Source organism: Tiliqua scincoides, chromosome 1 (genome assembly GCF_035046505.1).
Source record: "Tiliqua scincoides isolate rTilSci1 chromosome 1, rTilSci1.hap2, whole genome shotgun sequence".
NCBI lineage: Eukaryota > Metazoa > Chordata > Lepidosauria > Squamata > Scincidae > Tiliqua > Tiliqua scincoides.
In genome coordinates, this window is record NC_089821.1 from 281418021 (window position 1) to 281434552 (window position 16532).

The window sequence follows — 16532 nt, forward strand, 5'->3', positions numbered from 1 at the left end:
CCAGGCACGGCGCCCCGCTGACGCGCGGCCGGCCAGGCTGAGCTCCCTCCGGCAGGCACCATCGCCTCGCTCGCTCGCTGCTCGGCCAGTCCCGCCCCCCGGAGGGAGCGCCGCGCCCGCTCGCCGCCAGTCGGGGGCGCCTTTGCGGGCTCCCCTGGAAAGGGTCAGGGCAGCGGGTCGCCCCCCACCCCCGACTGGCCTCCTGGCGCCCCACAGAACCGCGATGCTCCCCAGAGGGCAGGGAAGCATGCGGAGGCGTGGCGGACAGCGTGTCCTCGCAGCACAAGCCTATGGATGTCTACTCAAAAGTAAGTCACATTATAGTCAATGAGGCTTACTCCCAGGTAAGTGTGGATAGGATTTTAGCCTTAGAGCACAACCCTATGCATGCCTACTCAGAAGTAAGTCACATTATAGTCAGAGGCTTAGTCTCAGGTAAGTGTGGATAGGATTGCAGCCTTAGAGTGCAATCCTATGCATGTCTGCTCAGAAGTAAGTCACATTATTGTCAATGAGTTTACTTCCAGGTAAGTGTGCATAGGATTACAGCCTTCCTGTTGGCACAATAGTTTGGGGGGGCATGCTCCTATGCCCCCCCTGGATCTGTCCCAGCTGAGACTGAGTGTAAGCAAGCATATGCCCTGCCTGGGAGCAGCAGTGTAGGTCCAACAGAACTGTATGGCACAAGAAGACTCTTTCTGTTTTCCTCCCCAGAACTTGGCCAATTCAAAAACTGTTAATTGGATTTATTCAAAATGCTGCAGCCTGCCTTTTCCAAGCAAAGGGCAGGACCTGATCCAGTTGAGCTCTTCTAATGTTCTTGTACTTTCCAGTTCATGCCATTCAAGGCCAGCCCAATTATGAGACCAACTGAGGCAGCCACTTCAGGTAGCAGAATGCCAGGGCCACCTCCCTCCCTCCCTCCACCCACTGGCCCCTACTATCTGGACTGAAAAAGGAAGAAAGGGACAGAAAGGAAGAAGTTGGCACACTATCCCAAGCACCAGGAGCTCTTGGGACATCTTTGACCCCATTCAACCACAAGCAGCATCCATCCAAGGACTGTTTCACCCAGAGAGGATGGTCCCATCAGAGAGCTGCCCTGTACTCCGCCCCCTGATGGCTGCAATGCTGGCTCTCTCACAGCCCAATCCTTTGCATGTCTACTCAGAAGTAAGTCCCATTAGAGTCAATGCTTGCTCCCAGGAAAGTGTGGATAGGATTGGGTTGTCTATCTGCTCACCCTCCACAGCTGGAAGAAATTAGATCGGAACCTTGGTGGTGAGACTAGTGACCTCTCCAGCCCACCACTAGGAGCCTTCGCTGTGGCCAAGCCCTTGTATGGCTTTTTCCAGTTCCTGGGACCATCTTGCTCCTCCTCTGCCTCTGTGGCTTCTCCAATACTGACATTCCTACCATTAGTCTGCAGGGTAGGGACTGGTCTTCTTGCACATTACCCTGGAAAGAATCATGGACAGCTACATAGGTCAGCAGAATCACCTTGTTAGAGCGGAAGCCTGTCTTCTTCACCTGTCTGTGAAGGGCTAAAGCCCCTCCTAACTCCCCCCCCCCAGTTTGTCCCACTACCTAGTTGTACTTAAACATAAATCTGGTTCATGTTTAATTATAGCATGTATATATATATAGCCTCCATTGGGGCAAGTGGCATGATTAAGGACGTGTCTTACCTAGACCCTAATTAATGGAGAGCCTTGCTTCACTTCTTTGGGTGGGAGAAAGAGAGTAGTCAGTCAGAACATGAGAAGGGACTGCTACCAGATTCTGCCAGGAGCTGTAAGGCCAAGCAAGACCTGAAGGCAGTCATCCATCCTACACCTTGCTTCCCAGGAACTGATAGTTAGAAAGAGGCCACCTCAGAGTTCCACTTAGCTGGCATGCCTCATAGTCTTTGAGAGCCCTTCCTTTTCCATGCATTTGTCTGATCCCCTTTGAAAGACAACTAAGATAATAGCCATTGCCCAATCTTGTGATAGTGAATTCCATATGCTGTGGGAAGAAGGTCCTTTCTTTGGCCTGTCCTGTCACTGTTTCATTGGAGTATATGTGAAGTTGGGCTTTCTTGCCCCAATGTCCATTACATTACACTGAATTGCATTTGCCATTTGCTTGCCCATTCATCAAGTCTGGAGAGATCTTTTGGAGTTCTTCATACCCTGCTTTGATTTTTACAGCAGTGGCAGTCTCTCTGTCACAAATTGGATCCTTGCACTGGGAAGCAGTGGTGTAGCTAGTGTAGCTCACTAGTGTAGCAGTGGTGTAGCTAGCTAGCAGGGGGCGGTTCGCCCCGGGTACCACCCTTGGGGGGGTGACACCACAAATGCCCCAACATCACTAATATCGCAGATATTCGGAATAACCTCATCATGCTATATACCGTTGGATGTGGAATTTCCAGCAGAACGCAGTGCAAAAAGCTGGATTGAGATATCTCCTTTCCATCAAAAGTTATGGCCAAATAACCGGAAACAAAAAATATATTGAAAATGAAACTGAGCCATATCGTGCATTTACTTGTGAGTAGGTGAACGTGCCATAGTTCATCAGAAAGGGCAGGCTGAGAGGAATCCAATGACACAAGAATTGTTCCTATCCAATGAAAGCAGCCCCCCAAAAACACCCAAAAAGGAAGTCCCTCCCTCCAAGCAGACAAATGTATTGAACCCTATGGAAAGTGAAAGTAAACCACATGTCACATTTACTTGCAGGTAAGCAAATGTGCCTTGGCTCCTGGTCAAGTCAGGCAAAGGGGAATGCAAGGCTAGCTGCATGGTCCCAATCCAATGAAAGTGGAGCTGAACAAATGCTTCAGAAGGAAGCACCCCCCCAAAGAATAAAACAGAGGCTTCCACTGGTAAGGTCCATTTGTATTTGTTTTTAGACTTGCAAAGCCAAGTGGGTCCTGATAATGATATGCTTGAAATATAAGAATTTACACTGAACTGGGCACTGGGGTGGGCTGAAAATCTCACTGATATTTTTTTGGGGGGTGTTCTTGCAGGCAGGCTACAGAGAAAATTCACTTGGTGAAACAAGGCTGGCTTCCCCTTATTTATTTGTTTTTCTTTAATTATTTTTAATTACGTATTTATTTTATTTTGCTTGATGATGTCACTTGCAGCCATGACATCACTTCCAGTGGGTCCTGGACAGATTGTCATTCTAAAAAGTGGGTCCCAGTATTAAAATTTTGAGAACTACTGCCTTAACAAAACTGGTCAATTAGACATTCGGGGGGGGGGGCACCCTAGTGACCAAAATTCTGGAAATCATTGCTTTTAGGAATAATACCATCATGTTATATACCATTTGATGCAGAATTTCATCCATTGCCTGCGGGGAAATATTCACTGCATTTATATTCTGGCCATTATTATTATTCACTTCAAATCCTGAGCTGCTTAGAGGAAGGGTGGTTTAAAAATGTGAACGAATGAATTAATAATTAATTATGTCATATGGGGTGACAAAAATTTATGGGCCCCGGGTGTCAAATGTCCTAGCTACACCACTGCCGGGAAGACAAGCAAACAGGTTGGGTTGGCACACGTCAGCTTCCACACCTCTTGGCAAGGAATCCCAAATCCCCACCACCTTTTTTCCACCTCCTAAGGGTAGGTCTTCCCTGCTGCCTGGTGTAACCCACTGTGTGTGTCCCCCATCAGGTACTGCTATCTGAAAGACATGAGAAGTTATCGAGGAGAACCAGTGCTTCAGAACTTATTTTGATTTTCCTCTCCTGACAGTCACTTTCATGCACTCCCACAAACAGGTCTCTTCTTGTTGTAGCTTCTGGAGACATTCTGATTGCATCATGTCCAGAAACTCCTCAGTTTCCTTAATATAATGAAGGCTGGAAATGTACTCCTCCAGCCTGCTGACCTTCTCTTTCAGTAGGGTGACTGAACTTATGCTTGCTATCCATGTAGCCTTCAATACCTGCAGGCAGGAAAACAAATGTTGCACACACACTGCACAACACCAAGACAGAAACCTCCCTTCCATCTCATAAGAACATAAGAAGAGCCCCGCTGGATCAGGCCAAGGGCCCATCTAGTCCAGCTTCCTGTCTCTCACAGTGGTCCACCAAATGCCCAAGGGAGCACACAAGACAATACTATACTACTACAGGTATTTATATACCGCCTTTCTTGGTTGTCAGATTTCTCCTCAGACTTTATTCAAGGTGGCTTACATAGGCAGGCTGTTAAAATCCCCGTAGGGATTTTTACAATTGAAAGAAGGTTCTATCTTTCAAGAACCACAACATTCAGATGTTTCTTTCTGATCTGGTATCGCATTCTGGCCTCCATCCTCCCGCGCTCAGAGCAGATGGAATAACTCGGCTCAGCTTGTCAGCTGCTTCAAGGTCGCACGGTGCTGGTGGCCTCGAACTGGCGACCTGTGGATGTTATCTTCAGGCAAATGGAGGTTCTACCCTCTAGACCAGACCTCCTGCCCAACAGACACAACAGACACAACTTGCGTCCTGGTGCCCTCCCCTACATCTGGCAGAGGCAACCTGCCTCTAAAACCAAGAGCTTACACATACATACTATGACTTGTAACCCGTAATGAACTTTTCCTCCAGAAATTTGTCCAATCCCCTCTTAAAGGCATCCAGGCAAGATGCCATCACTACATCCTGTGGCTACATCCACAAACTAATTACACTCTAGGTAAAGAAATATTTTCTTCTGTCTGTCCTAACTCTCCCAACACTCAATTTTCGTGGATGTCCCTTGGTTCTGGTGTTATGTGAGAGGGAAAAGACTGTCTGTCTACTCTGTCCATCCCCTGCATGATTTTGTATGTCTCAATCATGTCCCCTCTCAGACAGCTCTTTTATACTGAAGAGGCCCAGCCTTTTGATTTAGCCCAAACTCTTTGTGGAAGTAACAGTTCTCTAAGATGATTTCCTATTGGTTCACTGATGAAGAGCATGAGGGTTGGCTAGAATCCAGAAGCCCAAGTCTCTTGTTGCTCACAGAAAGCTCCTCCTGACCTGATTTCAGCATATCTGGGAGATATGCAAATGAGCTACTCCCCCCCCCCCCAGGCATCTCCCCATGAAGGCAGTTTTGCCAGTGTTGAAGTCAGGTCAACCTAGCCACAGCATGAGTTGATGCCACCTGAGGTAGCTTGCTTCAGCCACAGATGGCAAGGGACAGCAGACGCATTGTCCACCATGAATCCATTCTGCCTCCAACCCACTGAAAATGCATTGATCTACCTCTCAATTGCTTGAACAGGAAGCAGGCAATCCACTTCCTTACCATGCTCCTCACATGGTTTCTGCAGACCCAGAAACAGGGGAGCTCTAGTTTTATTTATTGCAATGTGCAGACTTTACTGTGCATGGCAAGGGGCTTTTTCTTCCAATGTTCCATAGCAGAGATGGCAAATGGCAGCACCCCAGCTTATGCCAGTCCTGCCTGAACCACTCCTGAAAGGCCCTATAACTTGTGCCCACCAACAGTTAATGGGGGGGGGGGGCTAAAGAGCAGGGTCTCTGGTGCAAATCTCAAGGCCAGGTAGGCTAAATTGGGAAAATATGAAAGGCTTTGAAGACCAAGTTCAGCACTTTGACTTGGGCTCAGAAGAAAACTGGCAGCCAGTGCGAATGGGGCCAAACAGGGGTTGTGTGCTCCTAACTACTTGCTCCTGCTAACAAACTGGCAGCCACTTTCTGAACCGGCTGAAGCTCCCAAACCATTTTCAAAGACATCTCCCCATGCAGACATCACAATAGTGATTAGTTCCAATTATTCCAGGTAGGGCCACAACTGGCAAACCAGTCAAAGTGGAGAAAAAGCACTTCAGGTCACAGTTCTCACCTGGGATCCAGGAACAGTGCCACGTATGTCTCTTCCAGCAATCCAATAGATGGGGCCAAAGTTCTCCCTCAAAATGCATTTTGACCTTTCTGTTCCTCCCAATATTTGTTTTCTATGCTGCATGGGGCATTAGAAGGGAGTTCTTTTCAGACATGGCATGCAAAATGTGGAATGTCCCCTTCACTGCCTGCTTTTCTTATGGTGGTTCTCCATTGGGTGGTTTTATGCAATGTCCTCTCTAACTCTGCCTTCGTTTAGAAGGCAGCTGTTGTCTTATATGTGATTATTAAATGGAGTGAGTCCCTTTAGGGAGAAGGGCGGGATAGAAATAAAGTTTTTATTAGAAGTCTATTTCATTGTTTATGATAGCTAATGGAGAATCATTTTAAGGGCCCAATCCTATCTAACTTTCCAGAGCTGACACAGCTGTGCTAACAGGGTGAGTGCTACAACTTAAAGTGGCAGGGGGCAGTCACAGAGGCCCGCTCAAAGTAAGGAAATGTATGGTCCCTCACCTCGAGGTTGCATCGGCAATGGAAAACTGGACAGGATTGGGCCCTAAGTAACTTTTAATAAAGAAAAGAATTAAGAATTATAGAATTCAGTGATTATGACCAACACCTCAAAGTACATTGCAAGACAGAACTGGCAGCTTTTCAGAACTTGGCTTGCTCATGGTTTACAAGTCTTTTTGTCTGAGCTGTGAATGCATCTTGGTCTAGATTGTGCCAAGTGAGGAAGGATGGTGTGAGCCTCCTTGCCAGTGAGCTGAACAGGAGATGCCACTGAGGCCAGCCTTCTGCATCACCTTAGGAGATCTTTCCATCTGTTGGTCAACTAGTTTTGCTGCGGGATTTGGATGGTTTTGAGGTGTGCTATTCTGCTGCCTTGCCCCTGGTCCATAAAAGTGGCCCTTTGTGTTTTTCAGAGCAAGATGGTCAATGATCTGGGATTGAATAGACTATAAACAGAGCCCTGATATTGAACTGCCTCTCTATTCTATGCTAAAGCTCATCCTAGAGCAGCATCAGCTAACGTACACAGTATTTAGGTTCAGGGGCCAAGGCACAGTTGAAGCTCCCAAGAGGCATTTCCTTCCTTTGAATTTAAGCTAGCAATACATCCAAATAAGCACATAGTAGTGTCACAGTAAATGATTGCAATTCCCTCTTCTGGCAACTGAGCCCCTCCTGAGAGCTTCCTCTTGATGTTGGGTGCCACTGAGGCAGTGCACATGCTGCAATTCTAGCCATTTATTGTCCTGTGCCCAGTTTGGGGCAGAACTGTCAACGCAACCACTTTCACAGGTTGGGGGCAATGGAACAGGTTTCACATTGGGCCGGCTGTAAAATAAGCTGAGATCCCAGCTAAATATGCAAGTGCAAGCTAGCAACAGCAACTGAAGAGTAACAAAAGGCTAGTGAAGCATCATGGGCAATTTCCTCCTCTTATAGACAGAGCAAGCGCAGGTTGGCATAAGCAAGTCTGCTGTTGCAACCACCCACCCCTCCCACTGCAGGTTAGTCTAAGGAAGGTCTTTCCAGACAAAAGCAATGTGCAACACCTTCACTTGACAGGCAACACACCTTCCAGAAAATACCAACTTGGCTCTTGCTGTATTGAGCATGTGAGGTCAAGAGAGACACTTTTCATCTGAGCATCATCAGATGAAGCGAAAGGGGAGAAGGCTGCCTAGCAAGCTGCTCCACAGGCAGGGATGCAACAACTAATATAGCTGGACCACAGAAGCAAGGTTTAGAGAGTGCATGCACACACTTTTGAGACAAGCACTCAGTGCTGTTGCCAGAAGACTGCAACACTTGGCTTGCCTGTTTAAAAAGATCCAGCCTTTTCCCGCAACGCCTATCTGGCTCTTCACCTCCTTTCAGCAAAGGGGTGAGCACTGATGCAGAGAGAACCAGTCATGATCAGACATGCTTCTGCATCAACCTCCTTGCCCCTTTAAACAGGAAATAAATACAACCCAGACCACACTTTTCAATATGAACAGAAAGAGACAAACTAGAAATATTTCATTTTATTTAACTTGTTAAGTAGAATATGGATTTTTAGCTAGTAGTACCAGAGAGTGGCCTGTTTTGTCTTTAACTGCTTGGTGCTTCATGAACACAGCTTTTACAAAGGATCTCAAAGAGACTCGTACAGGAGGGCCAAGCCCCAGGAAGCAAAATAAAAAGCGCACATTTTAAACAAAGATTATACAAAAGAAACTGATGCATACTCCATATTCCCTTTTTTTGATCATGTTAAGAAAGTGCAGATCTGAAAAGGTGGCTATTTCTATTTACAACACTAATCATTACGTTGATTACATATGGGAGGAACAAGACTGTTGATTTGTCCCCTCAAGTCTCAGGGGCTTGCCCTTGCTTCAACAGCCACTCAGCTGGGAAAAAGTTAAGCACAGTGAGAGACAGACTGCCAAACACAAGAAAAGGCAGGGAGAGAGGGAAGAGAGCATCACTACACAGATGAAGCCAGGGCAAGGGGTAGAGTTCCAAACACTTTCATTTTATTAACATTAAAGTCAGTGTCATCAGCCGATGTAATTCATGGAGGAAGTTCTCTAAAAACCAAGTGCAAAAAGTTCACCCTCAAGTCCATCTCTGGAGCACATTTTTAGGAGTTTTTTTTTGAGGGGAAAAAAAACTTTGCAGAGAACTCTTTGCTGCACAGAAGTTCTTGTGCAGCATTTATAGGCAGGCTAAGCAATGGAAAGATGGCTGTCCTAGCAAGGCACCCAATTCTACAGAAGTCTACAGTGGAGAGAAAAAAAGAGCCCCCATACCCTCTGATCTCAAATCTGCCAGGAGGGAATGACACAGCCCATTCTTTTAGCACAGGTGCCTCACTGACATTTTTTGCTGAGCCAAAATAAGAGGCAAGGCAACAAACCAGAAAAGCAAGTAGTATACCAAAGGAGCTCCCCCCCACCCATAGCAGAGCGCTGGCAGGCTTAGGCAAAAAACCCCACTCTTTGCACTTGCCATTCTTCCAAGTCAGTGAAAGAATTTACAGATTGCCCAGGGTTGTAAACAAGGGACTTTTATTGTGAAGAATGTAACACAGAAGGAGAGCATCCTAAGGGTCTGCTTGTTTACTCACCAGCCCCCCCAACCCATCCCCCCATTTTAAATATCTACTAGGTTACTGAGTCTCCTGCCTGAAGCAGCAAAGAGAACTAAGTTCATATGATTTGGAAATGCTGTGATTTGGAAATCACACGGCAGAGTTGTACACAAAGAGAAGACAACAGCCACATCATCCTCCACGAAAACAAGTGCATGCAATTGCCTTTTCCAGATCACCCCCAAGGACTACGCAAGGGGAAACAGTAGCTGGCCCAACATTCGCTAGACAAAGGGTAGTAGGTACTTCACGCTCTACCTCAGAAAGCTAGATCTGCAATCAGTGTCTGGAACTAAGTTTGGCAAACATACTGCATTGCCATCTCTTAACACATCACACCATAAAGAAAGAAAAAGATTAAAACTGGCATGCAGGCAGAATAGGGAAACTGCAAGAGAGAAAGAAAATGGCAGCAGGAACTGGTCAGATCTTAAGCCCATAGGAAAGGAGACCAAGCAGGCTGGTATATCTTGCTGTCGCCCCTTTGTCCTTGATTCTCTACATCAATCACTGCAGAATCATCGCAGGAGAGTTCAAGGTCTTCAATGTGGCAGAGAGTCAACCTGCTCTTGCTTCCACCAGAATAAGGGAAAAGGGGGGTGGGGGGAGGAGAGAGGGAGAGAGAGAGAGAGAACCGAAGTTCCTTTCCACATAAGGCACAGGACAAAAGAAACCCCATTTAGATACTCAAGGCGAACAAGTCTTTTGCCAATGCAAATATGGTGACTTAAGCACATTCTCCATAACAAAACCCCACCTTTGTACAAAAGAAACTGTTAATGCCAAGTTTTATTCTTGTACAATGGCAGACTGGAGCGGAAATGATTGCTCTAAATTTTAATGTTAAGACTGGACTAGAATACAACCAGAATGTGTTGTTGAGTTGAGTTGATACATTAAAAAAGTCAAACATGATTTTTTTAATACAGTTTGTTTCCAGACAGTTATCATCAGCAAGCTCTCCCTAAGAGAAAACAAAGGAAAGGCAGAGCCATGTTAGGATGAAGAAAAAAATATTTAAGGTTAAACTGGGCAAAGTGGTTTATTCCGCAGCAAGAAGAGGAGGAAGGAGGGCCGTGGATGGCGCTGGGCAAGTGGGAGGACATTCAGCAGCACTTGCTCTTCCAACCTGTCACGCCACCGCCACTGCTGATATCTACATTTTCACTGTTGGGCTCTTTTACAGGGGTCTGCAAAGAAAAAATAACACAGAAGGAGTTAAGCAAAAGTCCCACAAGTCAGTCCTAGGCTACTACGCAGACTGAGGCAAGCTGACTATGCAGCTACTGGGCTAAAAATGAAACCAATGACTACAGCTGTCCTATATAGAAGTCCTTTACCCCTATATACCCGTTTGGTTCCAGCAATCTATACGTAAGTTGGAACATACATAGCTCAAAACACCAGCTCTTGCTAGCCCAGCACTATTGCACCTATGCGAAAGCACCACAAATAAAGTACTGTGCCTGTGCAAAAGTGCCAACGCAGCTGTCCGGAACATGGGGAACCAGTGTATTAGCAGCTGTTAGGGTACAGTACAAAGGAAGTTGGATGACTAGGAATCATGGGGAAATGTGTAGTATTCAAGCACACAAGTGCTTACACACCAATTCCATGACACCAAGTTACACTGAACTAGCACTGGCCTGTCCCCCGACACCCCTTCGCAAGAACTCTAGCAGGTTATTGTTGGGGAACAGAGATGGATATGGTAGCTGTGAGCATGCTAAGCAGTCAAGTCTGGGGTGACGCGAGTCTATACACTGGAAGTCACAGGGCCACATTTTACTCTCAGCTGAGCTCGAGTTGTACTGCTCCCCCCAGCCCTTATTTCACTGAGCAATAAAGATGACTGTTACCTTTCGAAGAATGTCTTCTGCTAATGTGAGGAATGCCTTCTCGATGTTTATATTTGCTTTTGCACTAGTTTCGAAAAACCTAATACCGTGCTCCCTTGCAATCTAGACCAAAAAAGAAAAAGTCAATTAGGCTGGCAAACGCTTCCTGTGGCTGCTGCATTTTAACAGTGGGCAACAGGGCCAGCAAGTGGCTCAGAGCTACTGCCTCAAAATGCTCTCAACCACTAAACCACATTCACAAAGTTAAATTGCCACTTTTGAATTTAAGTGCCTTGAGGACACTCACATTTAGTGTGGTACTTGCACTGCAGGCCCCTCTGGCCCTCATCTATCCTCCCACCTGGTAGCCTCTACAGTGTTTCTGGTCTGGGGATGGGGCTGTTGCTGCTCCCCTATTACTGGGTTCAAGTTTATTACCATAAACCTCTGTGTGTCTCAATTCACTGCAAACACAGGGCATAAATGCTTAAAATGCATGAAATATTTTGGTAAACACAGCTGCAAACCAATAACAGTTAAATCCTCAATGCCCAACTAAAAATTATCATTTGTCTCTGGAAACAGAGCAGGGCAGGAAGATGGACCATCAACAGTAAGGCCACACCTGGAGTAATGTGTCCAGTTCTGGTCGCCACATCTCAAAAAGGATAAGTGGAAATGGAAAAGGTTCAGAAGAGAGCAACCAAAATGATTACTGGGCTAGGACACCTCCCTTATGAGGAAAGTCTGCAGTGTTTGGGGCTCTTCAGTCTAGAAAAGAGGCACCTGGGGGGACACACATGACTGAGACATTCAAAATTATGCAGTGGATGGATAGAGTGGATAGAGAGACGCTCTTTTCCCTCTCACATAACACCAGAACCAAGGGACATCCATGAAAGTTGAGTGTTGGGGAGAGTTAGGACAGACAGAAGAAAATATTTCTTTACCCTGCGTACAATTAGTCTATAATTGCCACAAGAAGTGGTGATGGCATCTTGCCTAGATGCCTTTAAGAAGGGACTGGACAAATTTCTGGAGAAAAAGTTTGTTAAGGGTTACAAGTCATGGTAGGTATGTGTAAGCTCCTGGTTTTAGAGGTAGGCTACCTCACATTGCCAGATGCAGGGGAGGGCTCCAGGATGCAGGTTGTGTATTGTTGACTTGTGTGCTCCCTGAAACATTTGGTGGGCCACTGTGAAATATAGGAAGCTGGACTAGATGTGCCTTTGGCTTGACCCAGAGGGGCTCTTCTTATGTTCATGTGGCAGTGTGGCTCAGTGGCAGAGTGCATATTGGGGGCTGGGAAAGTCCCTTGGATGCCTGTAACCCCTGAGGAACTGTTGCTTGCCAGTGTGGACAATACGGAGCAAGGCGGTTTAGCTTGGGGGGAGGCGCTTCTTTGATCACAAGATGTATAAAGCCATGCTTCGGGAGAATCTACCAGGGTGTCTCAACTCAAGACAAAAATACAGTTTCAAACTGCACCACAAGGCCCTCTCTCAAGAGCAGTATATACTCCAGCTCCAGACCCACAACCCCAAATGCTGAAGGGACCAGGAAAAGCTTGTCTCAGTTCCTGGAAAAAGTTCCTGAGACTAGGTCACCAGGGCTATGAAAGTGATAGGTGACCTCATTTTCCTCCTATCATTTTATATGCCATACACACTTCTGCTGAATTGTTTCAAAGTTCTTGTGCTTGCCCCTCTGGGCTTCCAGGAAGAGGAGAAGCATGATAGAAGTATTCAACTAAACCAAACCAGCACTTTAAGTTGGGCTTGGAAACTAACTGGTAACCAGCGTGAATGTTTCAGAACTGAAGCAATAGGAAACAGCTGACAAGAACCTATGAACAAGCAGGCAATGGTAGCACCCAGCGTCCCTTAACCATTTCCCAGGTAGTCCTATGTAGAATGCATTACTACACTGTCTTGGTTAATCCATTGCAGCTCATTCATGCCACTGACAGAAGCAAAACCCAGGGGGCTTTCAGTACAGAGTTCAAGAATCCCCCAAGAGGTGGGCTGGAGCAGTAGGGGTAGCTGCACCAAGATACAGGCTGTTTCCTCCCATAACCGAGACTCAGGGATGCAAACTAAGTTGGCCTTCTCATCCAGGACAGGTGCTTAAGCAGTACTAATGTCCAATGTCAACAAGGCACTCAGAGACCCCACTGGAAGAAAGGAGCTGGACACAGTCCCCAGTCATGTGATTCTTCTTCCCTGGCCTAGCCAAGCCACAACATCATACTGTCCTCACCCCTATACAACTAGTTTTGGCCTGGGCCAATGCTCTGGATGTTCAACTGAGCAACAGTCAATCTGCCCAAGATGGTCCCAACAGACTTCAAATATTCTTTTAAACCTTACCCAAGCACACATTCAAATAATCTTTTAAACCTTACCCAAGCACACATTATACACACCTTTATGTCCTGCATCACCTGGCAGGACAAAGTTCCTAACAACACAGTCCTGGAACGTGCTGGAATCCCTAGCATGTATGCACTGCTGAAACAGATGCCTGCGTTGGCTCGGTCATGTCATGAGAATGGATGATGGCCGGATCCCAAAGGATCCCCTCTATGGAGAACTCGTGCAAGGAAAGCGCCCTACAGGTAGACCACAGCTGCGATACAAGGACATCTGCAAGAGGGATCTGAAGGCTTTAGGAGTGGACCTCAACAAGTGGGAAACCCTGGCCTCTGAGCAGCCCGCTTGGAGGCAGGCTGTGCAGCATGGCCTTTCCCAGTTTCAAGAGACACTTTGCCAACAGTCTGAGGCAAAGAGGCAAAGAAGGCCCATAGCCAGGGAGACAGACCAGGGACAGACTGCACTTGCTCCCGGTGTGGAAGGGATTGTCACTCCTGGATTAGCCTTTTCAGCCACACTAGACGCTGTGCCAGAACCACCTTTCAGAGCGTGATACCATAGTCTCTCGAGACTGAAGGTTGCCAATACAAAGTATGTCCCAAACTCACACTCCACTCTCTCACAGCACAGCAGAGCAAAGCCTTATTATTCCTTCACAGACAAAGGGTCTGCTGCTGAGTCTTTAAAGGACTGAGATGTGAGCACAGCTTTATTTTCTGCCTGCAGTAGCAGCTGGGAAAGAAAAGAGCCTTATAAAAGGGCTTATTTCTAGCAAACTAGGAAGGATATTGTAGTCCTCATTGAATCAGGTTAAGAAGCTGTTCATATTTCTCAGCTTTTTTTTTTAAACTACAGCACAAATGTAGGATATCTACCAGATCCCCACACCTCAAAATGCAAACCAACCACTGCGCATTTCCCACCACCACCTTCCCCCTCAGCTGTTCAGTAGTAGCTGCTTTACATTCTTTGCAGAAAGGAGCTTTCTGCAACAGCTTGGGCTGCCTCCATTCCTCTCTACAGAGAGAGGGGAGAAAAGGAGAGAAAGGAGGACATTTCTTGTGTCAGCTTCTGTAGAAGGTTTCAATCATGCCTCAGAGCTACCTTCTGCAAAAATACTAACTGTAAGGGAATAAGACAAACCATCTCTCATGGCAAAAAATCTCCCTGCTGGCTGGACTGTTGCACAAGCCAGCAGGTGGCACAGTTGATTCACTTTGTAAAGGCCTAAACTCAAAGCAAGGAAGCTACATCTTTTCCTCCCCAGAGAACACGGAGGGGACAGGAGAAATCACTTCTCCCCAATGAGCAGGGCTTTTACTAAAAGCATAGGAAAGCCCAGCTCATCAACAGGGGAGGTGCTCTTAATGTTGGCATGGACAACAGTGGGTTTGTTGAAGCCTGCAAGTGACATTTTGCCAAGCACACTGCAAAACAAAACTAGTCCAATACATACAACAAAATACAAGAAACTGAGAAGCCTAAAGCCCATCAAATTGGAATCCATAAAGTGTTCTCATTTATTATATTTATAATATTTATGCCCGCCTTTTCAATCTCAATCTCTCTCTCTCTCTCTCTCTCTCACACACACACACACACAGTTTACAAAGCAGATGACATAGCAAAAAGATGTTAAAACACTGTTTCCTGTCCCAGAAGGTACACAATGGTCTAACCCAGGGGTGTCAAAAGCAAGGCCATGGTCCAGATACAGCCTGGAGAAGTGCTTTATCTGGCCTGTGTGATCACTGGGCTCAACCAGCACGATCATCACTCACCCTCAAATGCTGAGGTTCAAAGTGATGCATCAGTAGAAGCAGAACTGCTGAAAGAACAGCACCAGGCGAGCCCTATTATCACACAGGCCACTCTTTCAGCGGCACTGCTCCTGCTGAAATGTTAGTGCTGGAAGGATGGTTGGCAACCTTCAGTCTCGAAAGACTATGGTATAAGCCTACAGCACCTGGTATTCCCAGGCGGTCTCCCATCCAAGTACTAACCAGGCCTGACCCTGCTTAGCTTCAAAGATCAGACAAGATAAGGCATGTGCAGGGTAACAGTTGGCCACGTGGTAATTGGGCTCTCCCAGTGCTGCCCTTTCAGCAGCGCTGCTTCTGCCGAGGCACTGAGAGGGAGTAGGTCTCAAGACAAGGAATGTTACAGCGGGAAGAGGCAGACCAAGAAGATGAAAAAGAGAGAAGCTGTTGAGGTGCTGGGAGAGCCCAATAATTGCTCAGGTTGCCTTTAGCAGTGCTGCTTCTCCTAAGGTGTTACTTTGCAGAGCACCTCTGAACAAAAGGCAGCTCAAGTGATAATTAGGCTCTTCCACATTTTGAAAATACAGTCTAGATTTGCCATATTCTCTCTACTGTAATTTGTAACTAGAGTTCTTAAGTCAGAAAAAGTGCTTATTTCTGGTCATCATCTGCTTAATGACATCAGTTCCTGCTTAATGACATAACTTCTGGCCCTCAGCAGGCGCCATGAATGCTATTCCGCCTGCTGTATGAAAAAAGTTTGACACCCCTAGTCTAACTTCTTGCTTTTGTAAAAAATATTTGGAAAGTACCCTTCGCCCAACAACAGAGAACTAGGGTGAAGCAGTAACATCCTGTAAGCTGACCACACTTGAACACAAAACTAGAGACTGAAGCTGTACTATTTTGCAGCAAACATTCTACTGGAACAAACTTGGGAAGGCTCAAAGCATGATGCATGATGATCCTCAACTGCAAGAAAGCCTTACCAGATGCACCAAAGAGGGTAGGGATGGAGAGAAGAGTTTTGAGTCTTCATTGTTACCAAATTAAGCTGGGATAGTGTAAGGCAAGCAACCTTTTTCTTCAAAGTGGTGATACACATCACTGCCAAACACCTGAAAATGGCCTTCATGGAACTTAGCTTGGAAGGCTTTGTCTCTCACCCAGTTTGCACCAGATGAAGAAAGGTGAAGCTGCCCACTTTGGCTTGTAGAGTGGTTGCACTGCAGGTCCACAAGCTGTAGGTTCCTGACTCCTGGAGTAAGGAGTCAAATCAAGGAAGAACACCCAAGTTTCATGGGATTTGAAGACAAATCCAGACATCAGAATCTCTCAAAAGCTGGCCTGGGTTCTTCACATTTTAAGGCAATAAAAGGACATGTTTATGAAGTAAATGCAGCACAACTACCAAATCTGTGTTCATGTAGCTGCTGGCTCTGGGGAAGTTTTCCTTGTGAACAGATTAGCCACAGTTTTCCAGCTTCATTATCTGACACAACCCCAGTGGTTTGCATTCCAGGAAGACTAACCCAGACAGCAGGTGATCACAGCACT

General features: G+C 46.4%; 1 protein-coding gene across 1 annotated transcript in view; it reads right to left on the minus strand.

Moving 5' to 3' along the window:
* Positions 1-7878: 7878 nt before the first annotated feature.
* The window catches only part of RAB10 (RAB10, member RAS oncogene family), a 49195-nt gene continuing 40541 nt past the window's right edge, over positions 7879-16532 (minus strand). The window contains exons 5-6 of the mRNA XM_066626758.1: positions 10865-10966; positions 7879-10195 (exon numbers count right to left, since the gene is read on the minus strand). Coding sequence (XP_066482855.1) covers positions 10112-10195; positions 10865-10966 — 186 coding nt within the window. The 3' untranslated portion in view covers positions 7879-10111. The remainder of the gene's footprint in view (positions 10196-10864; positions 10967-16532) is intronic.